The sequence below is a fragment of the Motacilla alba genome, chromosome 20, assembly GCF_015832195.1.
Source record: "Motacilla alba alba isolate MOTALB_02 chromosome 20, Motacilla_alba_V1.0_pri, whole genome shotgun sequence".
NCBI lineage: Eukaryota > Metazoa > Chordata > Aves > Passeriformes > Motacillidae > Motacilla > Motacilla alba.
The window spans coordinates 5,935,023-5,961,060 of NC_052035.1; the positions used below are offsets into that span (position 1 = coordinate 5,935,023).

The 26,038-nt window shown below is 49.0% G+C and overlaps 1 protein-coding gene across 9 annotated transcripts in view; it reads right to left on the minus strand.

Moving 5' to 3' along the window:
- ZHX3 (zinc fingers and homeoboxes 3) overlaps positions 1 to 26,038 on the minus strand; it is a 47,768-nt gene that overhangs the window by 6,804 nt on the left and 14,926 nt on the right. For 5 of the 9 annotated variants that reach the window (XR_005259496.1, XR_005259495.1, XR_005259493.1 and 2 more), the window contains exons 2-3: positions 23,516 to 23,622; positions 1,008 to 3,912 (exon numbers count right to left, since the gene is read on the minus strand). Coding sequence is in view for 5 of the 9 variants with exons in the window: in XM_038158567.1 (XP_038014495.1) it covers positions 1,008 to 3,765 (2,758 nt within the window). In the remaining 4 variants the exon portion in view is untranslated. Of the gene's footprint in view, positions 1 to 1,007; positions 3,913 to 5,287; positions 5,621 to 11,384; positions 13,631 to 13,676; positions 17,712 to 23,515; positions 23,623 to 26,038 lie in introns of those variants that run through there. The other 4 variants (XM_038158572.1, XM_038158570.1, XM_038158568.1 and 1 more) reach the window with 4 other exon arrangements.

Consider the following 26,038-nt stretch of genomic DNA (forward strand, 5'->3'; position numbering starts at 1 on the left):
TCTGGCTGGCAGAAAGCCATGCTCGGAGGGCACTAGCAGGGGCACAGCCACCTCCCCAGCACAAAATCTGGCCCCCCACCAGTCCCTACACCAACCTTTCAAGCACACACGATGTGCAGCAAAGGCAGGACCCATCCAGACCCATGCTCCACCTTCTCCAAATTAGATGGGAAGGGAAGCAATTAATTTTACTCAATTTTTATAATTCTTTTTTAAGGCCTGCAGCCATGGCAGAGGTGTGTGGGAAGCTCCAAAGCAAGGCAGTGGGACTGGAGAAGATCCCAGCTGGCCGGCAAGGAGCTGCATGTGTGGACCACCATGGGACAGGGCCAGCACTCGACCATCCCCATCTGGTGGGAACCCAACCAGGCAGGAAGTGGCCCCCAGCCGCACTGCAGAAAAGCCCAAAAAGGGCTTGGAAAGCACCTCTCTTCTCCTACACACACACATGCACACACAGACACGCCTTCCAAAAGTGAGTCCTGGAGACTCCATGTCCCCTCCTGCCTTTGCAGCCTCCACCTTCACCACCTGAGCCTTTCTCCACACCAAACAAGGATGCTCAGGTCTGGAAAGCAGGCAGCAGGAGAGAGAAAGGAGGCAGAGGTGTGTCTGCGGCTGGAGCTCAGGCAGGGACATGGAAGGAACCAGTTGCACCGGACAAGCAGCCAGGCCCCTTTCTTCCCAAATAAATAAATAAAACCGTGGGTCATCTTCTAAAATGACCAGACATTCCTAAAGTTTTGAAATAAAGCTAGGATTTGGTTTCCGAGCGGTGCCAGCACCCAAAGACCAAGGCAGGAAAGGGCGGCAGGAGCGGCTCTCTGTCATCCTGCCAGACCCTCCTCACCGTCCTTCCTTTCTGCCTCTCCTTCAGAGACAGCTCCTCGCCACTTCCTCAGTGAAGCCTCAAACACTGAGCTCCTCACCGAGCCTGCTTCCGACACACGAGAGGCCCAGAGCCCCGTGCCACCCGCAGCCCTCCCGCGCCGAGGCAGGGGCCTTACCCAGCCCTGTGGCGGGCGGTGGCCCGGGGGCGTCGGGGGTCCCGGCGCTGCCCTCCTGGCCGCCCGGCTCCCACGCCTCGCCGCTCTCCGAGGCCTCCGCGCCGGCTCCGCACGGCCCTTTCCGGCTGCCGGCCGCCTCGGGGCCGGAGCCCCTGCCCGCCTCCTCCGCCTTCACCGCAAACCACACCTTGAGCTGCTGGGCGCCGAGGCGGGCGCGCTCGCAGAGGCCGGGCACGTCCTCCTCCCGCAGCCCCTTGTGCTTCTCGTAGTAGTCCTCGAGCACCTCCCGGCCGGCGGGGCTGACCTCCACCAGCCCCGGGGGGAAGACCCCCCGCCGGTAGTTCTCATACCACTTCAGCTGCCCGTTCTTGTAGCCATAGCGGCTGTCCCCGAACCAGCGAATGACCTCGGCCCGCGGCAGGCCCGTCTGGGACACGATGGCATCATACTCCTGGTTCGTGGGGCGCTGGGTCTGCACGAACATTTGCTTCAGCAGATGCCGCTGCTGGGCCGTTTTTTTGAAGTTCAGTTTGGTTTTGGGAGGGGTGGGCGGCCGGCTGGAGCTGCCGTCCCCCTTTTCATTTGCGCCGGTCCCCGGTACCTCGTTTTTGCCGTTGGACTCGGTCACTCGCAGGTTTTTCAGGTTGATTTTGATGGGACTCACCTTCCGCTCCGCCGAGTTCGGGTTGCTGCCGGAGGCGTCGACTGAGCCGTTTTCACTCGTGGCCCTCTGCTCATCCGAGGAGTCTTCCCCTTCCCCGCCGCCATTCTCTGCCTCCTCGTCCTCCTGTTGAGCCACCTCCTCCACTTTCTTATTCTCCTCCGCCACCTTCTTCTTCCTCCTCTCCGAGAACCAGCTGTCGATCTCCCTCCGTGTCATCTTCGTCTCCCCCCTCAGGCGGTTCACCTCTTCCTCTGCAGGAAGGGGATTTTGGGCAAAACTGCTCTCCAGGGCCTTCAGCTGCTCTGGCGCTCGCTCCTTGTACTTGGTCGGGGTGAAGTCGGGCGCCTGGTGCCACGACTGCCGCCGTGGTGGGTGGTGAGGGGCCGGCGTAGCCGCCACCGCTGCAGGGCTCAGCTCAGCTCCCCTGGGTGGGACGTCTAAGGTGATTTCGGGCAGGGAATCAAGAGCACTGTCTCCAGGGAAGACGGCCCGGCCGCCTCTCACATTCCTGTAGTGGTACCTCCTGTCGCTGAACCATTTTCGGATCTCCTTGGTGGACAAGCCCGTGATCTTTGTCAGCCGCTCGACCTCAGCCTGGCCAGGGAACTGGTTTCTGCAGAAGCTGCCTTTGAGGGCCGAGAGCTGCTCATGGGACTTCTTGTTTTTGTAGACATTGGGATCCAGGAAGGTCTGCGAGGAGATGGCAGGACAGGCGGTGAGCAGGGACTGCGCGCTGTTGACCACCTTGACCCCGGACGTGTTGCTGGAGCTCACGGTGCTGTGGTGCGCTGCCGGCTGTGGCTTGGGGACAGAAGTCACTGCCAAGGTGAAAGAGGAGCTGGTGCCCTTCAACCCGTTTGCCATGATGGGCTGCGTGACCAACAGCCCCCCTGTCCCTTCTGGCTGGCCCACCACGTGGCCTGGTAATGTTGCCTGGATAAGATGGGGAACAGTCCCAGGATTTGCAACCAGGGGCGTGTTCAGCACGGTAATGGTGGGTTGTGGCACAGACTGAATGACAGTGTTGAACATCTTCTTCCTGGCATCTTCGATCTCCTCTGGTGACCAGCTAATGCCCTGTTTCAGCCTCTGGGCAGTGAACCAGATCTTCAGCTGTTCTTCTGGGTATTTGGTCACCACGGTCAAGTAGCAAAGCTCAGCTTTGGTGGGGTAGGGGAACTTGTTGAAAGAGTTTTTCAGGAAGCTGTTGGAGTCCATGGCAGCATTGTATGTGGGAATGCTGCTCAGTGGGATCATCACCTTGGGAAGGGACTTGGATGTAGGGAGCTGCTGATGCAATGGGGGCTGCTGCTGCAGAGACACAAGTTGTGCAACACCCGCCTGCAGAACAGGCACGTTTCCTATGATAGAGCCATTCACTATGTGGGATGACTTTGATGAACTTGCAGTGGGCTGGCTGACTGGCACCGACCCATTTGGGAATGAATGCTCTCCATCCTTCACCTCTGACTCACCACCCAACTGACTTGACACATTCTCCTTCAGCGTGTGGATTTTTTTGGCCTCGGGTTTACCCTTCATTATCTTCATGATAGGGGTTTTGGTAATGATAATTTCAGACTGGCCGTCTGCCCCTTCCTCAGGGACCTCTCCTGGCAGGTCATAGCTGCTGGTGGCCTCACAGAGACTTTGCTCCACGGTCGTACGACTGTCCTGCTTCACCACCCTCCAGACAAAGCTGGTCTCGCCGGCGTGCGCCTCAGCGTTGTGGTGTGAGAGCCCTTCATGGCTGTTGGCCAGGAAGCTGCACCCGACACACGCGAACGCAGGCTCTTTGCTGAAGTCTGAGTGCTCAGAGTCCAAGTGCCCAAAGAACTGGTGAAGGTCTTGAGAGCCGAAGTCACAAGGCTTGCAGATGTACGTGTCACCGTCGGCAATGCCGCGGTGCCCGTTGGACAGAGCTCCGTTATTGCTGTTGCTGGCCCCAGCATCACTCACTGCTGGTCCTTCTGCAGGAGCCTCTGGCTGTGTTCCTTCACGATCATCTTCTCCAGCATCCTGTTCGGTCTCCTGAAGCACCAGTGTTTTTACTGGTATCATGCAGGGAGTTGTGGATTTCCTTTTGCTAGCCATCGTTACAGTTGGTCCAGAGGACTATTTTTCTTTCATTTAAATGAAATTCAAATTTAGAAAGCGCTATTGCAAGTGTTCTGTGGTCCAGATTCCAGCAAACTCATGATGTCCTGAGGAGATGACAAATGTTCATATTTGCCACTGAACCTGAGGATAAGGAGAGGGAGGAGGGGTTAGTTCCCTTGGTATTAGACAAAGTACAACTGCTCTGGTATTTAACTGCTTCACTCAATAAATAATTTTTCTTTTTTCACTGGAAAAATCTAACTTGACCTTGGATTTACTGTATTTTCACACCTAAACCTGTGAACTATCTGTTTCAAACCAAACACACAAACGTGTCACTTTTACAGCCCACATCAAATTCTCATTTAAGGAGGAAAAATACTGAATTTCCCCCTCATTCTACCCTGTCAAGACCCGTGCTTGGTGTTTCAGCTGGGAGTGCAGTGCCTGGGCTGCCTGTGTGCCCAGGGCCCAGCTCAGCCTCACACAGGAGGTGACACCAGGCAGGGTCACCTGGGAAAGACGACTGCTTTCCATCACAAAAAAAGATGAAAAATCCACATATTCCCCACAGAACATTTCAATTTCTTCAAAATCAGCATTTTCCATCCATCCTGTCAGGAAGTTTCTTGCCAGCTCAGAGCACTGTGCCTGTGCCAAGAGTCTCTGCAAACACCCAGAGCTGCTGCTGGGAACGAGGAGGCTGCAGTATTTTAGCTCTTCTTGCTCAGCAAGCCTGCAAAGCATTTGGGAGATGCCCTTCCCATCCTGTGTACACTTAATTCCTGTTCCAACCATCTGTGAGTCCTCGTCTGGAGCTGCAAGGCAAGGTAAAAGCCCCAAAGCTCAAGAGCAGCACCACAATGTTCCTGGCTCCTAGGCTTCCCTCCCACCACCTCTGCAGCTTTTGGCAGTCGCATCCCCCGTGCTCTGGGGTATTCCCTAACAAAGGGTAATTTCTCATCAGTGCAAGCCCATCTCGCTGGCCTTGGGCTAACCAGAGATTTGTTACATTTAAAACCAAAACCGAACAAAAATAAGCAAAACCCAACCAACCAACAATAACTTTTTCCTTTCTTTTTTTTTCGTCCTCTGAAGCTGCAGCAGACCCTGAAGTGCTCCAGCCCGTGGAAGGTCAGGGCTGGCTGAGGCATTAGCCACAACCTTATTCCTGGCCTGATGTAGCTTTCCCACTTGCACAGCAAATGCTCTGTGCCTGAGATCATGACCCCAGGGCAGTAAAGCTGCTGTAGCTGGCACCAGGAGTCATCTGCCTGGTGACACCCTCTGTCAACCTTTTCTACAGCAACTCTGCTTTTTTTTTTTTTTCTCTTCAACAAAGGGATAAAATGGTATTTTTCCAGACTGCAAGGTCACTTGGAAGCATATGGACACACTGATTCATATTACAAAGACTCTGTGCCAGACTTCCCTGAGATTTACAGTAACAGCAACTGAGCTTTATAAAAACACTCATAAAAACTTGAACTTTAAAAAAAAAAAAAAAAAGACTTACCATCCTATGAGATGACTCACAGAGGTAATTCCTATCAGTTACAGCAGTTGTGCACCAGCAGCTTTCTCAGATCAGATATTTGGAGCTGATCTCATGCACTGAGAAATGCAGATCAGGCAAATGCCTTGTTGGTGCTTATGCAATACCTCCAGTGCTTAGTTTTGCTGGTAGTTTTTAGAACAGAGGAATGAAAAATCCTCATGCAAAAGAAAGAAAAAAAAATTCAAATGGAGGAAGTTCAGTTTCAAATGACCTCCCTAACTTTATTAGATTTTTTTAAAAAGCTTGTTCTGAAAGCTGACATCATTTTTTCCAAACAGGAGAGCCTGGATGGCTGGCTCTGGCCTCAGCAACTCTCAGGCACCGTTTGAAAGACTGACGGGAAAACGTAACTTCCCGTTAATGTGGGCTGATCTGAGATTACAAAACAGTCCTGTAAACAGTGTTAGTCATCACTGAACTTGGCATCAGAAAAGACTGCTTGCTATGCTAAGGCATCGTGAAGAGTTAGAAGTTATGACTTTAAAAATTCTATAAATAAAACAGGTATTAAAGCCGCGAGCTGGATTTAGATGGTGTGGATTGCACACCTCAATACCTGCTTTGTGCCACTCTCATCCCACCTTCTCCTGGTTGGTCCTGCCTCTGCAGAGGGCCAGAGAGTTATTCATTAGCATTAGCAAGTGGAATATTTGGATGACTATGAATGGGCTGTGCTATTCAGAGGGGAACAGCATCCATTTGACACCAATCCTGAGATGCTCATTTTTGATGCTAAGTTAAATATTACACAGTCTAGCAGGCTGCAATGACCTTTCCAAGTCGAGTCAATTAGGGGAAAAGCAGTAAGATCAGCCTGAAGGCTACAAAATACAGCTTTAAAGGCTGAGAGGAGTTTCATGTTAGGGAGGCAATGGTAAAAGGGAATACTTATTTCATTTTATCCTGCAGCTTTAGCACAGAGAGAAGCTGCTTGTCCCTCTGCAACCTTTTTTCTTTCCAGCAAACTCCAGTCTTCATTACTGAGACAGCTCCAGTCCCTGGCAGATCTGACCCAGTGTTTATGGAGTCTCCACATATCAAAAAGATGATTTTTATCTGTCAACAGAGTAAATTTGATACAAAGCAACAGCGACACACAAAGACCCCCATTGTGCCACATTAACAAAGTGCCTCTCCCGAGCACTCCATCGCTATTATTTTGGGTAAGTGTGAATGGCCTGACCCACCTACAGAGAAACTAAAAGCTCTGCATTTCATTTACCAGCACATTTGCATCAAACTCTGTGCTCTCTCCAACAACTTTCCTTAAAAATGCAATCAAAGCAGCCCCAGCCACCAGAGCTCTCCTGCGGGGCTCCAATATTAATGCCACCTGAGAACACATACTGCAAATTTTAGCTGGAAGTGAATCACAGTGGCAATTTACTGGAGGAAAAGAAAATTAATCAAGTGTACTGTTTGTCCATTTCATTTCCATGGAACAGTTGCATAACCACATGTTGGGAGTATGTTTTATTCACTGCTCACCTTCTGGAATGCACTTAATACTTTAATACACCACTAATATATAAGAGAATGGAAAATTCTCTGATTTCTCCCTCATTAAATTAAGCGAGGGTGTTCTAATTGATAGGGTAAATAAATGGCAGAAGAAATAATCAATTGAAAAAGATCCTTACAACTGATCTCAGTGTATATATCACCACTGCAGATGCCTCAGACCCATCTGCACAGCCATGAGTGAAGAACTCTATTTCCAATGTATTATTTTATTATTAACTGGAACAAAGAGACAAAGAGGAATGAAGAGTTACCTGAAGCCAGGAAGACAAAGTTATTGTACTTAAATTCATGGTTCCAATTTAATTTATACCTGCAAATTTCAAAACAAGGTAGCAGAGCAAGCAGGTCAAATGTCCAGTGCACCTAAACCATCCCTGCTGCTGGAAATTTGAGGGAAAACTGACTTAAAGCAGAGTAAAACCAATTTTTTTCCCCAGTGATGGTCACAGAAATGAAGGCTGGAGGGAAAGGTGACAGTTCCAGGTACAAAACCAATGCTCTGCAGAGCAGCTTTGCCTGTGCTGAGGGAAACAATGCCCAGACCAGTCACAGTGAGCTCTGCAATAGCAGAAAATTTACTTCTACAGAGATTAACAAAGGGAGGTTTCGAAATCTGCACTGCTGAGTATGAACTTTCAGCTTTTTCCAGCTTGGCTGGATATAACTGGTTTGGTTTTAAATGTTTCACTGAATTAACGAGTTAGGTTGTTAATGCAAAACATTCACTGCATGAGGAGCCAAGGTCCCCAGTTAGCAGATTAATTTTTTGTGACCTTTTGCAAACCTCGCCTAGAAACAGCAACCAGAAAACCCACCAGGCAGCAGCAGGACACAGCAGCTCCAGTCCCACTGCCCAGGCACGGGAACACGGGGACAGCTGCCCTCCCCTGCCCCCAGCCCTGTCAGCTCCTGGGTGCCAACATCAGAGACAAAGCTCCATGGGGACACAAAGGATGGCTGCGTGTTCTGTGGGCTCTGGTGCTCTGCTGAAGAGGGAATGCTCAATTAAAATAAAATAAAATTAATAAAAAACTCGATTTTTAAAAATCAGCACCGAAATAGAAGTAAAATAACAGTTTTCTCAACACTTTCAGTGCCTGCTAGGCAGGCAGACAGGCTCCCCAGGTCAGAGACAAAGTTAATGTTTCTGTCTCATATGGAGCCAAGCACAATATTGGCACTTTAAATAAAAGCGGTTTGGTTTTAGGTTGAAGCTCCGCAGGCCCCAGCTGATAGCATCATATGAGGGAGAAAAGAGGAAGAAATCAAAGGAGGAAAAAAAAGTTGATGTTTTTGAGGTTTTTGTCTCTCCCCTTCAGGCTCTACCTCCAGCCAGGGTCAGAGGATGAAACACTGTCTCTGGGAGTTCCAGATGACTTCCCAATCACACTGCAATTAGCCAGGCCATTACATAAATGATCCCTGTGGCCAGCACTATCAACCCAAACCTGAAGGCTGAGCTCCCTTCCCACCCCCACAAATATCCCTCTGTGTTTGACAGCAGGTCCCCCACCATGACAGGCTCCCAGTTTGCCCCGGGAGCCAGCTCAGTAGCCGGGACTGGGTGCGTTTACCATGGTGCTGGGGAAGGGAGGATAAACACGTCCATGTATTTGGGGTACAGGCCCTGTTGCCAGCCAGGGCAGTCCTGGGACTCTCCCTCTTTGGCTGGGCATTAACATTCCTTCTGCCTTTGCAGTCCATTCACGAGAAGTCATGTAGGAGTTTCACCAGTCTGAATTATTTATTGCTGCAGGATGCCCAGTGGGGGCCACTGCTAATCCATCCCAGGGACACACTGTGTGGATGGACATCTCAGCAGAGACCTCTCCAGGCCACATCCCTGTCATTCCATACGGACAGACACAGCCAGCAGGGGCAGATCACCTCTCCAGAGAAACTTCCAAGGTGTTGGAGGGCCCTCTCTGCCTGCTGTGCCGGCATGGCTCTGTGAAGGAGAAGAAAGGGCAAGATTTGGCAGGGCTGAGCTCCTCTGTTCCCACTCTGTGGTTGTGCATCCCAGCTCGCTGGAGCCCAGCATCCTCCCCAAGTGACTCTGCAAAGGCTGCAGCTGGGAGGAAGTCACAGCATGGGAACATCTCCAGCAGCCTAAAAATGCCAGCAGCAGAGCATCACCCTGGCTTCTGGCACACATCCCCATGCCATGCCCTTGCACCTGGAGGTAGTGTCTGCCATCCAAAGCCTGGTTCATAGCCCACACCAAGGTCGTGACACCCTTAATTCCTTGGGGGTTTAACCCCACTCAGGACTGCCAGTTCATCAGTGAGCAGTTAGTAAGATTTTCCCCTCCAGAGCAGATCGGTAGCACACTAACTCTGCAGGCACTCAAACCTTAACATGAACAAGCAGAGCCACCAGCAATACAATAACCACAGCCCCAGAGAGGCCACGCAGGCAAGAAAGGCTCTTCACATCTTATTATTTCACGCTGCACGAATGTACAAACACACGCACAAACTTCAGCAGTTTTGAGCTTCAAGCAGCATCACAGACAACGTTTGTACTAAGGAACAATTTCTCTTTATGCCAACTGGTCAGGGTGCTTTGTAGCTTAAGCCTGGCTTTGAAACCACGGGTACAGTCTAAATGCAGTGGGAGCCGGTTGACCGAACAATCGTATTCATTCTCCATTCCTTGGCAGGCCTAGAGCAGAAATGAGTCTTTTCCATTTAGACCAGTTAAACAGAGCTATTCATTAAAATTTCACCCTTCTCCGAACTGCTGGACTTCTCCACTTAAAACTTGCCTTTAAGAGAAGCCCTCTCTCCTCTGGCCCACAGTGCTCCTCATCCCCCTGTCTCAAGTAGGCGCCCATTTCTGAGCTGTGTTTGGATTGCTCTTGTGCTGTAACAGCAGCACCTCTCCTGTGTGTTGGTATCTGGGCAGAGGCTGCCTCAGCACTCAGGGACTAAGGGCAATTATCTCAGCTTTTTTTTTTTTCTTTCTTTTTTTTTTTTCCCCCCCCAGACAAGCACAAAACTGAGCAAAATGGAAGGTTAGAAAGAGCCAGCTGAAACAGAACACGATTAGAGTATAAAAATAGGTCACTGGGATAATATAACCTTTAGACTATTGGCAATGTGCCCCCCTTAGAGACAAGCCTGTGTGCTATATTTCAGGAGAATGTGAGGAATAAAAAACAACCACCACAACACACATCAAAACAAAACCACTGATCATCCCTCAGAGCTTTGCGTGCTTCTGTTTGAACATCACTAACATTAATTCACTCCTTTTCCTCTGCCTTCATCCATTTGATTGAGCACAAAATAAATGTTACGTAATCATACCATTAACATCTTCCAAAAAAGTAATAATCTCTTTTGGCACAGAGGCTTCATTACAGATTTGCTCCGCGTTGCACTACCTTAGCAGGGTTCACAGTTCCAGCAATCCAGGCACCCACTTCCATAGCTTCCATCCTCAGATTTTCTCCATGCTGCAAAACATTCCCTGCATTCCCCCAAAGCAAAAGGCCCAGCAGACAGATAACCACATCTCAACAGAGCCAGCTAGAGCCAGCTCAGAGGTTAGCACCACCAGCAGAGGACGCTGGACAGCATTAATGGAGCTTCAAGGAGTCTCTAAGCTCATGAGTATGGGGGTGTCCCATCACCTCACACTCAGCTGGTGACTGCCAGCAGGCTGGTTTGTGCCTGAACAGCACAGTATGACCATGCTTGTAAACCTACTGGAGTTCCCATTTCAGCCCCTTGTGCCTTCTCCAGGATGTTTTCTCTTTGCTTGCATTGTCAGGGCTTTGTTTGTGATTTCATCTGAAACACAGGCATCTCACACGTCAATTATATCCTGCCACACCACCTTCAGATGGACCACATGCCTTGTGATCCCACCCTTGGAGCTCATTGTCAAGCATCACCATTTCCGTAGGACAAGCCCAGCTTTGGCAGATGCAGCCCTTCAGAATGTATGTGAAGATGAATAGGTTACACCTAAAATACACTTCTTTGTGTTTTTATTATCTGAAATTGCTGAACTGGCTCCAAGACAAAAATCTACTGGGGAGCTCAGACCAATGAATAAGCACCAGAGGTATATCTTTGTCCACATCAAATTTCTAACAAGGATACTTGAGACTTTTAAATCAGCAGGGAATGCTTGGCTGAGCTGCTGAGGAGCTCCCAGGTGTGAGCACCCAATGGCAACAGAGCACGCACGGTGCCACAGCCCCACTGTGCTCTCAGTGCTGCTGCAGCCTGCCCCTTCCCAAGGAATCATCTTGGGAATTCCTTCCCAAGGAATCATCTTGGGAAGCCTTGGAGCCCACCTTTCTGATGTACCCCTGCTCACAGCCCCACTGCCAGGCTTGCACATCACCTCCATACGGGCGACCTTAATCCAGGGGCCATCACCCCAAATTCGGGAACCACAGCTCTCGTGCCAGCACAGCATTTACTGTTAAAAGAAAACCAGTGTCAGCTTTTCGACCAGCACCAAAACGATCCCACTGCAGACACAAACCCAAAAGTCTGTCGCACAGGTTTCTCACCAAGCATCCAAGTCCCCTGTGGAATGAAGAACCTCTTGCTGAAACCGGGCTGATCACCAGTTACCGAGCAGCCGCAAAAGGGACAGACCCGCAGCAATTCCAGGGAAGTAAAGAGTGCCCAGAGCTCTAAAACAAGATGTGGGTGGGAAGGACTAAACTAAGCTACTAAACAGTACCAGAGGCGCTGGAGCTGATCATCTGCAGCACAGCCTGATGACTACGAGTGCTGCAGCCCCTTCCCAGCTGAGCATTTTTGGATTACTTCATCCCCTGTGCCCTTTTGCAATATGCAGCTTCCAGAGCTGTGTTACATCCTGGCTCAGCCTCAGCTCCCATTCCTCCACTTACAGTTGCTATAACCAAAAAGAAAACTGCAAAATACTTCGTCTGAAAGCAAAGAAACAGGGTTTGGCAGGTTGGGATTGTGGATTATTCTTTTCCATCCCCATGCATTCTGCTCCAGAGCTGTCCTTTCAGACGCTGCGCACAGCCGATGGCTTTTGCAGCTTATTGAGCCCGCTGGTTTATGGCAATGTTTTTCTGCTCACTGAACTGGCTCATTCTTTCAGCAGAACAAACTGTTCCACGTTGAGGCAGGAGTTGGCTGTGTTTTAACAAAGGATTTTTCCCTTCTGACAGTGTTTTGCAAAAGACCCAAAAAAAGGAGTTTGAAGCCAAGTTACAAAAGGTCAGGAGAGGCGAGTCAAGCACTGGGTGTAGTTCCTGTATGTCACAGCCAGACAAGGAAATGGGTGGGGAAAAGAGGAATGGCACTTCGAGCTGCAATAATATGTATAAAGTGATATTAATGAGGAATGGGCTTTTAAATGAGGACGGCAAGTATGTAGGCACTGTAATTTTTGCTGTACAACAGCAGGCTTGTTAGGTAGGCTGAGGTCTCGGCAATCATTTATCCATGTGAAGCATGCATTTGAGAGAGTTCAAGTAGCACTAGGAGTGAGAAAAAGGCAGTCTTATTTGCTTCCCCTCCCCAAGCTGATTTCAAGGAGCTACCGCACTCTCATCTCCCGTCAGCCAAATGAATATTCAAAAGGCTTTTGCCAAGCCAGCGCCAGTCAATCAGGGAAACAATGCTGCAGGGGAAAAAACACTGGGCTGAGAGACCTGTGTGAGACAGGCACCTTGTCCCTCACCACGGCTCTGCTTTAGCATCCAAGCCTTTAATGTGGCGCTAGGTGCTCCTGCCAGGGCTGCTGCTCTGCCTGCTCCATCCCCTGCCGCCCCACAGGACAGCAGGGGCTCAGCAGAGCTGCTGGATGGAGGATGAGCATCCCAAGCCAGGGTGCTGCAAGTGGGGATGATCCCAGAACTGTGGTCCCAGCAACACAACCCTCCTGAGGGAGCTGGTGATAGCTCTTCCCTCTCTTCTGCTACAGGCTGGGATCGCAAATGTTTCCTGCACGGGATGGGCAGGTTCCTGGTGAGGCTCCACGCCCTGCGGGTCTTTCTGCTCTGTGCACTGTACATGGACGAGCCAAGATGGACAACTCCGGCCTTGCAGATGTTGGGAGGAGGGAGCCAAGGGGATCTGCAGCAGTTGACAGTATGGCATGCCTAATACTCAAGCTTTTCCAGGCCTCAGAGGATCCCTGAATAGAAAGACACCACCCACCACTGGAACACAGCCACTTTTGTGGCTGGAAGGGGCAGATGTTCAACCCCATACAACAATGCAACACAGCAGTTGAGGCTGTAAGTGAAGAATGCTGCATCCACTTAAAACTGAAGAGGGAAATTAGGGACACCATCTAATTCTAGAACTACCATTTGGTCCTGATGCTTAAAGTTCACATACCTACTCTGCAAGAGTGGCACAGGGCTTCCCTCCATTGCCTTAAATAGGCAATATCCTGGACTAAAGCACTGAACCACAAGGACTTCAGAAGCATATGGTCAGACTGGCAAGTGCTCAGCTCCTTCAGCTGCAACAGCAGTTCCCAAATAAGTTCAGTTCCTTTTTAGCACCTACATAAGTGACAGACTTCCAGAAGTCCCAACTGGACTGCACAGGACAGGCCCTGCTGGCACAGAGAAGGGCAGACCATTAAGAGATCTCGGTGTCTCTGACAGCCAAACCCTTTGCTGAGATGAGCCTGGGGAGAAGCTGAGTTTCAGAAATCCTGCTCACCACAGCCATCCTTAAATCCTTCACCACTCAGTTGCCAAGAAGAGCTTGGCATGGAGAACAACCATCCTTACCACCACAGCCTCATTCAGTGATCCCCAAGACTTCCCATGGGACAACCTTCTCCCTTTCTCTGAAATACCCACCATGTCTTTTAGGATTGATAGCAAGAGAAAAATGGATTTGAGACGTGATTTGAGATCTCTCTGGACAAAATCTGGGCATCTGGATCACGCACCTGCCACCCAGATGTAGTCCTGGTCATTTGCTCCCTGGTTAGAAACTGTATTTGCTCAAAACCATTTGTCAAGACACTCTGGACAGAGCTCAGCGACACAGAACAAAGTTCAAGGGTTATTTGTGATATCAACCATGCCAGTCAGGACTCTCCTCTTCCTCCAGCTGTTTAGTGACACTTGGAATGGAGTGGCCTTACTGGAGAGTCATTTATTTTTTAAGTTGAAAACTCACCATCCTCTAGATCAGCTGTGAGCTGAAAGCATCCCAGTTATTTACTGCTGGAAGCGAAAGGAATTTCCTTACTCTCAGAAAACAGACATTTAAAATTAGTTTCAAGTTCAGTTGTGATAAACAAATCACATTCTCCTCCTTTCCTTCTCCTGTTTTGTTTTAGGGGGTTTTTGTTTGGGTTTTCTTTTTTTGGGGGGGGACTGGTTGGTTGGAGGGTTTTTTGGGTTTTGTTTGTTTGTTTTTTAAATCATGCCTGCTAGTCCAGCCAGCCTTTTCCTTAGTTGCTCTTTGCAACTCCCCATTTAAAAACTCATTCACAAGGATGCAGGGGAACTACAGACATATTCTGAGAAGAACAGCAAAGCCAGATCCCTGACTTCAGACCTTTTCCTTTGACACTTGATTCCCTGAGAACCTCATTAAAAAGAAACAAACCACCATGTATTTAGGTTTTTTCCCACTTCCTGTGAAGAGCAAAAGGTTGGGAACTGGAATGGGGGCTCATGACTCCAAATCTCTGCTGACACCCAAGATGAGCCCACTCCACCTACTCTGCCCAAAAGCTGGGGATGCAAAGAACTCCCAGCAGATTGATGAGGAAGACAAAAGGTGTTTTAAATTGACATGACCGTGCAATTAAAGGGTTTGGGGGTTTGGACTGAGTCCCGCAAGCCTGAATTTATATGGATGTACTTTGTACCTTGTGGATCACAAGGCCTTGATACAAGGAGATTCTTTTAAAAAATTCAGGCGTGCTGGGAGAATTGCCTCCTTGCCATGTTTTACTGAGTCTGCCCATGAAATGCCAGCAATTACTAAGCTTCCACTCTGTATTCAAAGCTCTGTACAATGGAGTTTATTATTTTTAAGCCTTTCAGACATCAATGTAGCAAACTTAACAGAGCTATTTGGAAGATTAAGACACAAACACCACCTTATTATTCAATTTAGCTCCAACACTGAACACTTATTTCTGTAAAGGATCACAGCTAATACATTGCCAACTGCCAGCAGAGACAAACACTTAAAGTCACACTGCAGCATGGTCTTATAAATCAAATTTAAGATATAAGAAGAAGGAAATTACTATCATTATGCAAGTACAGCCTGATCACCACCAACCGATAGCAAACTTATCTTCAGGTCCTTCAAAAATCCATCCCTAGAAATGACAGCCCAAGGAAACCCACAATTTCTGTGCATGCAGCCGGGTGTGAACCTACTAGTACATCTCCAACAGCGGTATTAGATGACTTTTCTAAGTATTTTATATGTTCATATAAGTGCAAAGAGCCTTTGTTACCACCCCACCACCCCGGTTCACAGTGGGGAGGTCACTAATACCTGCTCTATTTGCCAAATCAGACCTGCAGACAGGTGACAAAGGGGAATGATGTGAGAAAACAAAAAGGATTTATGCCCGTTTTCTATCATTACAGTGCTCACAGGAGAGCTGACTGCTGCATTTTGCCCTCCTGAAACCACCTCACCCTTCAAAAACATTGCACGAACTTAGGTTAGACTGGGTGCAGGAGTAGCAGAAGGGAACAACATCCTTCATGAAAATGAGGGAATGAAATGAAATAAGAGTCAATAAAAATAAAAAAAATCAGTGCCATATGAAGACTGTCATTTCCTTAGAGCTGACTTAACCTGAAGCCTTTGGAGAAAATCCATCTGTTCCAAATTTAAAATTTCCCCGCCCTTCAAATGAACATGGAAAAGTTCTCATTGCAAAGTGTCCCATGAATGACAGAAATATTTCTGTCACCAAAATTTACACCAAAGGCATCACAGACTATGTTATAACTTCGGCAAGACAGAAATCAAGAATCCCTCCTGGCTTTTCAGAAAAAAAAAATGAAGGGTTGTCTCATTACACCAGTCTAAAACATTCATTATCCTCATTAGGGTAAAGGGCACAGCAACATTATTAACTCTGTTTCACAGCACTAAGAAAACAGCAGGATAAAGTAAACTGCAGGAGTCAGCACGGGGGACAGTAAGGTAAAAACATCCATGCTGTGTCAGCAGGCAGCCTGCACACACAGGAATGGGGATGACTGACTGGTAATGCCATGATGGAGCATTTCATTTCTAGGCCAGCAGCCCAAATCACAGTCAGGTTAGGAGAACATGGTCCTCCAGGCACCTGCCCTCTTCTTTGGGCTAGGAGTGAACAGAGTTGGGAGCATCTTAATGATACTGCAGCAAAATGACAGCGTGTCACACTGGATCAGGCTCAGGACAGCAGGAACTGGCTCCATGCACCAGCCCATCATCACCCACCACACAGGATTAAGGGAATAGCAGCTTCCCATGTCAGGGCGGCCAGGGGACAGCACTCACAGCCTGCAGGACTCGTCCCTGATCCCATCAGGAGCAGGCAGGGCAGAGGAACCCCTCGAGAGCAACAGCCCTGCAATCAATTCCACATCGAGCTGCCTCCCCAAGGGCCGGAGCAGGCAGAGCAGTGAGCAGCAGGCTCCCTCAGGGAGCTCTCCATGGATCACTGCTGTAACACTGCACGTGCCTGCCAGGGATAGCTGGGAGAGTGGCTGGCAGCCCTGTCCAAAGCACTGCCACCGTGTTTGGGGCTCTTCTGGACCATCTGTCTTCACATCAAAAGCAAGCAGCAACCACAGGGGCAACACACAAAATTCATGGCCAGCTGCTCCGATCTGCACCCTTCATCCTCGTCACCCTTCTCAAATTTGGCACAAGTCTCATCATCATCTGCAAGTGCTGGTGAGTGCTGAGAAGCTGCCAGTGCAGGAGACACCTGCACTGTTTAAATGACTCAAGCTGCCATCCTGGGCAAGGTCCCACGAGACAGCAGCTCCGTGTCTGAGGGACAGGGTACAGTCACTTGCCATCCCACAGACTACATCAGTGCTCTGAAATCATTCACCAGGGTTCAGCTCCAACAGGAAATTGCTGCCAGCCTCCTTGTTGCCTGGCATCTTCTCCACATCCCTCCTTTCCTTGGTCAGTAGTTATTTCCATGGCATTTTAGAATTTCCCAAGAGACGTGCGCAAAGCCTCTCCCCAGAGCTCCAAGTTCCTCCAGCAGACAGCCCTGAAGACTTTTAGAAGTCACATATCCATGTGATCTTCCACACACATCAGTCTGGAGCTCACCCTCCCCCACACACAAAGTGGCTTGAACAACTAAAAGTCTCACAACTTGGGGAAAAATCCACAGCTTTAAATGTTTGTTGGCCCAGCAGGAAGATCACACAAACCACAAAAGGGAAAAACGAGAGGGTTAGACAGCAGAAGTGCTTAATGATACCACATCCTGTACATTGAATTCAATTTCTTCCCTTTCACTAGTGTCAGGGGTGCTGTTCAAGACAGTTTCACTCCTAGTTACAGGGCAGAGTCTGAGGAACAGCCAGACCTACCTGCCTGTAGCCTGAGATTTACAATCCCTGGTCTAGAAGCAGCCCCAGCCTGTTGCTGTGCCCTGGAGGCCACATGCTGCCAGCTGCCCAGCCTTGCAGCATCCCAGCAGGACAGCCAGGAACTCAGGATACCTTAAAGGAGAAGGGGATTGGGGTTTTGGCTCTTGGGAAGAGAAGGATGGAGATGAAAGCAAAGTTTCTGTCCAAAATGGATGATTTTTCCAGCTGCTCAGCCATGCCTCTTGCACAGGTGATAGAAATTTTTATGTTATAGTCACAGCAAAGATAACAGAGTGGCCACAATTCACACTGCTGGCTCTCAACAGCCTGCACAAGCCACTTGGAGCAGCTGTGTGACCAGAGTAAAATACAGATAACAGTAATTTTAATATTTCTGGATAGTCTGATACTCCCCAAGAGCATTTTCCCCACCCACAACCACCACGAGGTCTGATTTTCTGCCACATCCCCAAGATGATCATTTCCATCCACCCACAGCATCCCACACCCACCCGAGCTCACTCACTGCCACAGGCTGGGGGTCTCAGGCTGGTGGCTCTCCCACATCCACCCCTGGATATATGGCAAAGGGAAGAGGGGCTGCATGCCCCCAGGACAAAGGAGGCTCAGCATCACTCTGTCTCCACTCTGCTGTACTAAAACAGCAGCCAGAGGCAGCTCCCCCCAGGACAGCTGCCATGTGAGGGCTTTCCAGAGCACACAGCAGCCAGCCAGCCCCTTGTTCCTCCCAGGTATCTGCTATTCCAACCACGAGGGTTTAGCACATTTCAGGCATGTTGGAAAGCTTTTCCTGACATTTAGGGTGTGGGAAAAGGGGTGGTCAGTGCTGTTACCCTACACTGGGAAGGAGCAGGGAGAGATGGAATGATCTGCCCAAGTCTGTCTGCACACTGCCATGGGGAGCAGGACCATGTGCCATCATCTCTATCCCCAAAGCCATCACCCCTCCCTAGCATTCACCCGGGTTCAAAGCAGAAAGGCAGCACAGGAGCACCAGAAACCTGCTCTGCCCAAAGTGGCCATCACTTGAAAGCTCAAGAGCTGAGAGCAGTGCTAAGGAAGACTTTACAGCTCAAGGAGCAACCACCTTGCCAGTGCAGTTATGCCAGGAGCATAATAATGGAACACATTCTCTGGGTACCTGTAAAACCCTTTAAATGGATCTTTTTTCCCCAGGAAAACAGAAGAGAGGTCCATGAGATGGTCCTGCTTCCTAGTCCATCCAGGTTCTTCACACAGCAGCTATGGAAAAGGGTACAGACACCTTCCCACTGCCACAGTTTCTGGCTGGAAGGGAAATGCTGTCACCAGTGTGTTACAGAAAGGGAAATGAGGCACAAAGCAATTTTAAATAACTCACCCAAGGTCACAGGAAGCTTATAGCAAAGTTAGTAATTAAACTCAGGACTTGTGAGTCCCCAGTCTAGTTATTTATCAGAAATCACCCTTTAATGGGTCACCTTTAGTCAGATACCCTCCTATTTTGAACTGCCACTGAATTATACTGTCAGAGGGAATTATTACGAGTTTCCCTTACAGCCCAACATGCTTAAAGGGCTGTTTTGGAAATAAAAGAAAACTTGCAGCGTGCTCAGTGCACTGGAACAGACAACTCCTCAGTGCTGCAGAGAGCTGAACCACCAAAGTGATTACAAGGCTCCAGATCAAGCTGGGAAATAAGAAGCTGTTCTTCCTTGGCAGTGAATCCCTTTGTTTTGAGGGGTGGCCTCCGGTCCACAGTTTGAAGGGTGGTGAGTAAGAACTCACCATTTCACCTTGGATTTGCGTCCTCTTTCACAATTACCTCTGAGGACCCAGGATAATGCAGGCTTAGCTCAGAGCCAGACATCCCAAAGCCTGTCCCTTTGCAGCAGGCCTCTCCTCGAACCTGACGCGCCACCGCTTTGTGTTGGTACAAAACAATAGAATGGACTTGATCCAGACTTCCACAGGCCACAGGCACAGTTCTTTCCCTTCATAAAGAAACCTGTTCTAGCACACCCCAGTCCCTTCACAGAGCCTGGACACAGCCTTCCCTGGAGCCTTCCACAGCCTCGGGGCACCCCTGCCAGACAGGGCTGGCTGAGGGCATCTCTGGAGCATCAACTGCTGCTCCTGGGAGTCTCCTGCTGCTGGAGCCCAGAGCCTCCCTGGGGCACTGCTCACCTCACCAGAGGAGCAGCAGAGCCCCTGCAGCACCACTGCGCATCCCAAACCCCAGCACAGGGAGAAGCCCTGCAAAGGGGAACAGCAAAGCCAAAGCCTCCTGATACACAGATGTGGTTTGTAACAGCACAGACAGTCAAACCACATCTGTGGATATCTGCAGCGCTCAGATCCCTTCCAGCTGATGACAAATAGTGGAAGTGTTGGGCAATAGGTTTGGAAAGGGACATGCAGGATGGAATTTGCCTTTCACAAAATACAATGTGAGGGGCAGGAGTCAAAACTCTTAGTGTGGGGCTAGCCAAGAAGTTTATGCATCCAGTGGCCTCATCTTTCTGAGTAGATGCAATTTAATTTGTCACTCTGGTATTGTATACATGCACCAAGCAAACAGGTCAGTAAGAAGTAAGAGTAGGAAGGGAGGAATGAGGGAGAAGGATGCAGAGGCATTTGTTAAACTCCATCTGATCTGCAAGTTGGGAAACTTAGCAGTTTCACATACTGATTGGGGAGATAGGAAAAGAGGAGGTAAGAGAGGCTCCACAGCTCCATGCTCAGGGCTACAGCCCTGTCTGGGACTGAGGGGCACTGGTCAGTGCCAGCCTCCAGCCATCACCTTCCTAGGGAGCACCAACACTGCCAGCTTAACAGAGAGAAAAGGAAAAAAGAGAGAGTGCTTCACCTCTTCTAAGACTCTGTTACAGAAGGAAACCCCACATGCTACCAAATTACAATGGACAAAGGACAATCCTGTTTTGCAAAGCCTTTGTGTGGGGAATTCTTTGCTTTGAGTTCTGCTGCAGATCTGCGGGTGAACAAAACTCCTGTGAAAAATTTACCTCTCAGGGTGAGGAAATTAAATCTCTTTTCCCCATCTGTTCTTCACTGGCAGAGCAGAGGCTCTGGGTGGAAGGGCTGTGTGAGTGGGATAACCCTGCCCCAGCCCTTTGTGCTTTAAGGCTACTCACCAGAAGTCCTTGCTGTCACTCCACACCTCAAACCCCACTGAGGAGCACGTCCAGGGCTGCAGCTTCACACGGGGCACCCAGTTCTGGGAAAGCACCTCATGTTGTTCCCACCATGGATCCTGTCCTCCCTGACACCATCAGATCAGGGTGAACCCCTCAGCCCTCTGCAAGAACCAGCTCAGCAGAAACACCTCCAGAGGGTTATTAGCAACAAGACCAAACTAGCAGCTGTGGGCCTGCAGATCCTTGGGCCCTGAACACAGGGCTGAAGAGGCATGACATCAACTATGTCAAAAATTTGCTTGCTTTGAAATCCTACTCCTGCTTATTTATGTTACAGGAGTACCCAGAGGCCTCAGCCAAGCCCTACAGAGCTGGAGCTGGAGAAGTGCATTTGTACATGTAATGGCCGTGGAATCACAGAATGGTTTGCATTGGAAGGGACCTTAAAGATCATCTTAGTCCAGCCCTGCTGCCATGGCCAACCCTACGCCAGGCTGCACAGAGCCCCACATCTCCACAGAGAGCTCCTGCCCCATGGCCAGCCACAAGCAGCTCAGAGTTTTCAGTAGAAATAACTCACAGCCAGGCTGGAGGTGAGGAGGTGCTGTAGCAGGGCAGGCTACAGGAAGGAGCCAGCACAAGGGCTGGGAAGGAAGCCAGCAGCCAGGCATCACAGCCAGGGGTGTCCCTGGGGATCCTCCGGTGCTCCCATGGCAGAGCTGAGCTCTGCCTCCAGCAGCCAAAGCACCCTGCTGAAAATGCTGCACACAGAGCTCTGCAACCCCCACAAGGATGCAGAGAAGGCTGTTAACCTAAACAGACAGGTCTGAGATTGATTTGCAGGAAGGATGAAATCAAGAGGCAAAAATAACATTTCCAACACACCAGTGACATACCAAGCCCTTAATCCAAGGCACTATTTACAGGCCAAGAGCATTCCTTGCTGCTCTTACCTTCAGCTGCAAGGTCTGGGTCAGCAGCTGCCTTGGAGGAGCCTGTTTGAAGGTAACAGACAGCCCAGGGAACAGCCAAGCATAGAAACTGGGTTTTGCAGGCAAAGATAAATAATTAAAGGGACAACTGAGCACAGCTCACTAGACTTTGCTTCACAATGCAAGCGCTGAACGTGGAAAACTCAAAACATTTCCTCCCCAAATGCATTTAATGCCCATTTTGCTATTTCAAAGTTTTCTTCTTTCTCCAGCATCCAGATATTCACTTCCCAGATGCTCTGCCAGGAATAGAATATTGTAAATAAAGTTTTGCAAAAAAGGAAGGTTAACACACAACATATTTTTCCCATTACTTCAATACATCCTGCAAGCTCTGCTAGCTTGGTAAAGAAAGAGTCTATTTAAAAATCTAGGGTGGGGAAGAATTAGCTCACCAAAACCATAAACAGATTTGCTTTGCACTTTCAGGCCAAGAGAAAAACAAGACAGGCCATGCACGTATTGATGCACACAATGGCACAATCGTTTTAAAAACAAATGAATTGCGAGGGAGAGGACACCACAGGAGGGTGGGGGAAAAGGAGGAGCAGAGAGGAAGGAGCCAACTTCTGCAGCAAAGATCCTCAGCTTGCTTCTTAAAGCTCCCTGAGAAGATACTGAAAAGCCTTCGTGGGCCAGCACAGGACCATGCAGGGAGGATGGCACACTGCTACAAGGCCACAAGCCTGCTCTGGTGCTGGCCCTTCAGTAATGAACAATGTCTTTTCTGGAGATGGAACACAAAGGAATCGTTCTTATTTACCCAGACACCTTCCACATGAACCATCCACATCCATTATTGCTGTATTTCCATGGCAGATACCAAGGGATATAAAATTTAATGCCTTTCTCCCTACTTTCCCTCCTAAGAGACCAACTCTGTTTACAAAGGCAGAGCAAAGCTACCAAAGCTTCATCCTCTTGCTCCTGCAAAGTTCTCTGTTTATAATAGCCAGACAACCAGAGGGCCACAATGTTCACTGCATTTGCACTGCCATAAGGTTTTGAGGACCCACCTAGATGCAATTAATGGAGGGAACTTCAAGGAGGACAGCTCTCAGGGGGCTGAGGGTGCACGTGGATCCCAGCACATCACATGCTTCAGCAGGGTGCCTTAGTGTATTCCTACCAGTTTAACAGGCTACAGAACTGGAAGTGTGTCAGGAAAGCTGCAGCAAACAGCATCAGTCCAGTTACTGTACTCCCAAGGCTGATTATTTAATAAAATCTAGAAACAAGCAGTCTCCAGATGCAGCACAAGCTGGGTAGAAACCACTCCAGGGTTTGAAAATCCCCATTTCCACAGGGACACTGTCATTTATCACACAGCCATGAACTGGGTGAACAAATTCCCTGTCAGTCTGCTCACTAATGTTCAACCATGGAGCTTACTTTTTGTGCTAATAAAATGGCTTGGCTCTGCTGTGAGACCCAATTTCTTCTTCAAAAGCCTGGAACAGTGTAATGGAAAACTGGAGTGTTATTTCCAAGCACACTTCTTCCATCCACAGAAGCCAAAGGGAAAAAGCATTGCTCTCCTGACCCTTCATCCACACCATGGGACAGATGGATATTTATTAAGTGATATGGAAATAAAGTAAATCAGCAACTAGCACGCAGATAGAGGAGCCAGCCAGGAGAAAAGTACAAACACACAAGCCATCTGAACTCTGCTTTGTTCAAGCAGTGATATCCAAAAGCAAAGAAAATAAAACTTTCCCCCTTGTCAGGGACACCTGGAAGCACAAGCCAAGCTCGATCTGACCACAGAGCAAGCCCTGCTCTCAAGGCAGCGGAGCCAGTCACTGCAGGATCACTTCCTTCAGCCATCAGGCTCCAGCAGCCTGCACAGGGATCTCTGTGACACAGTGGAATACACCACATTTCCCTGTCCAGGCTGCACAGGACAGAAAGTTTCACATCACACACAGTGCCTGAGGTGACAGCAGCATCCTACCTGCTCGAGGGACCACGTCCTGAGCCTGTCGTTCTCCTGGCCCTCCTCTGTGCTCACCCACATCTTTAAACTGCCTGCAGTTGCCTCAGTAGCACCAGGATTCAGGGCTGGAAGAGAAGACATGACAATTACTGCTGCACCCCTAAAGGAGAAGGCAGCCTTTGGTGAGCAAAGGCTAAAAGCAAAAATAAAACACTGATCAGTTTGAGGTGTCCACCCTGCCATGCTCCCACAGTATATCCCCACTGAAGCACCCTAAACACCCATCTTTGGGGTTTTTTCTCCCTCTCAATTAGTAAAGACATTATTAATCAGAAGTTAACCAAGTCGGCTGAATTAATGACCAAGCCCTGAACCCAGTGAAAGCAATCCCCCAGCTGCAGTGTGCTGGAAAGCAGAGACACTGCTGCCCAGCTCCCAATGCACTTGGTCCATTACAGGGCTGGAAACCTCAACTGGCCAGAACATATTTAGAGCAGCAACCACAGCACCCTGACTGCCACTGCCACAGCAGCAGCTAAATATAACACGCAGCTCTGCTCATAGCTGTGGCCTTCTCTTCTCCCCTCACTTCCCCCCACTGCCATCCAATCCCTGTTCCCTCACCACTGGAGAAGCAGCAGAGCCAGCTCCATGTATTTCCTAATTTCTAAACTTTACTGTCTAAAGAATAAGCAGCCAAGTGGATTTCTGGGATTAAGTTCAGACCAGGGGAGAAAACAGCATATTGAAAAACAGTCACCCTGGAAAAAGGTGAGCCAGAGCTTGGAACAAGGATGAAAACCAGGAAAGTTAGGTTGTGATTGCCCAAGTAAAGGAAAATTTAAAGTTGTTTGTTGCTCCTGCCCGAGCAGTGACAGGTCCTCCTCTCCCAAGTGTCCCATGCCCAATGGCAGGAGGGCTGGAACTATGTGATCTTTAAGGTCCCTCCCAACCCAAACCATCCTGTGATTCTATGATTCTGGGAAGTGTCCCTGTGCTTCAGCCAGCTCCAGTCCCTAAAGTTCCCTGCCAGAGCCCCACTGATCTGCTTCTTAGGTTGGATCCTGCTGACCACATGCTTTGCACACAACTGTTGCATTTCTTGGATTAAATAAGCGGCACAGAGAGATTTCACCAAATAACAGGCACAGATGCATTAAAACTCAGGAAAGCGCTCCCCAAATCCACCCAACATCCTGCAGACAAGAAATTTCCACTCTGGCTGAAATTTCACAGACCAAACTCAACAGGATTCATTAAGAAAAGAAAAAAAAACCCAAAAAAGCAATTGGACAAGGGTAGAAGGATACAAAGGTTTTCCCTCACTAAGCATTCAGGTGTCCCAATGTTCCCAGCTGCAGAGCCATGCCTGGAGAAACCTTTCCCCAGACCTGCAGTGCTGGCTGCTCAATGTTATTTGTTAGACATTATTTTGTTATTCTCCCAATTTAATTCACAGGAAAAGCAAAGCAAGCCCAGAACCAGGGGGGAGAAAAATCGGGAGGCCTAAGTCTGGCAAATAACAAGACTTGAGAGAACAAGAAAAAATGCTTTAAATGCCGGCTAGATGCCACAGCTTTTCTTTTTTCCTCACTTTTCTTTTTTTTCCTCCCCTAAAATGAAGGGAAGGCTTACCCCTAACCAATTGGGTTTCAGCACACTTGGAAAGATCCCAGCGTTGAATGCCGAGACCTTGACATAACAGGTGACAAACTGTGCTGTGCCAGAAAAAAATCTAACATATTATAAGAAACAAATACTAGACTGCTGATGGAGTGGGTTTTTATTCCAGCAATTTGTGTAAATGTCCTATATGGACTTGCACAACCCCAGCACCTTCCAAACAGAGCGATAACAGCACGGCCCCACTGCTTATCTGCCATTCCTCCTCCTGTAACAGTGCTGCTCCTCTCCCTCTGCCGTGGTACATTTAATATCCTTCACACACTCCTTTAGGGATTCAGCATATGCCTAAGACTTTAGCAAACAAGATTTTGCATTCCTTGGAGTACCTAAATTAAAGAGTGACCTCGATCACAGCAGTCAGAACAGCCTCGCGCTTCAAGAAATTAAAGGTGGCTTAAATAGAAACTTAAGCTGGAGGCAGAGATAAATCTGAGTCTTCCAAAACCTTGTTCTGAAATATGGAGTAAAGCCCCTGCAAATTTGGCACCATGAGCCGTGATTACCCTGGCAGCTCCTCCTTGAATTCCCTGGAATTGCTGCTTCAAGAAGAATAACACAGAGGGGGCTGGGGCAAGAGGGCAGAACTGGGGTTTCCTCAGAGCAGAACATGCAAACAGTTCAGCTGCTTATCACTGAAACTGGAACAGCAACAAGGACAACCATGGCACGCTTTTTTCCCTAACTTCTTTCAGATATTAAATTCCCAGCATCCAACAGCCAAGATACACTGAGGTCCTTCTGTCTCAGTTATTTGCACTGTCTGCCAGAACCACAGCCATCATTACCATGCCACTGCTCTCCTTACGGCTTCCCAAGGCTTGACTGAGCAGCTCAAAACCTGCAGACAGTTCCAGA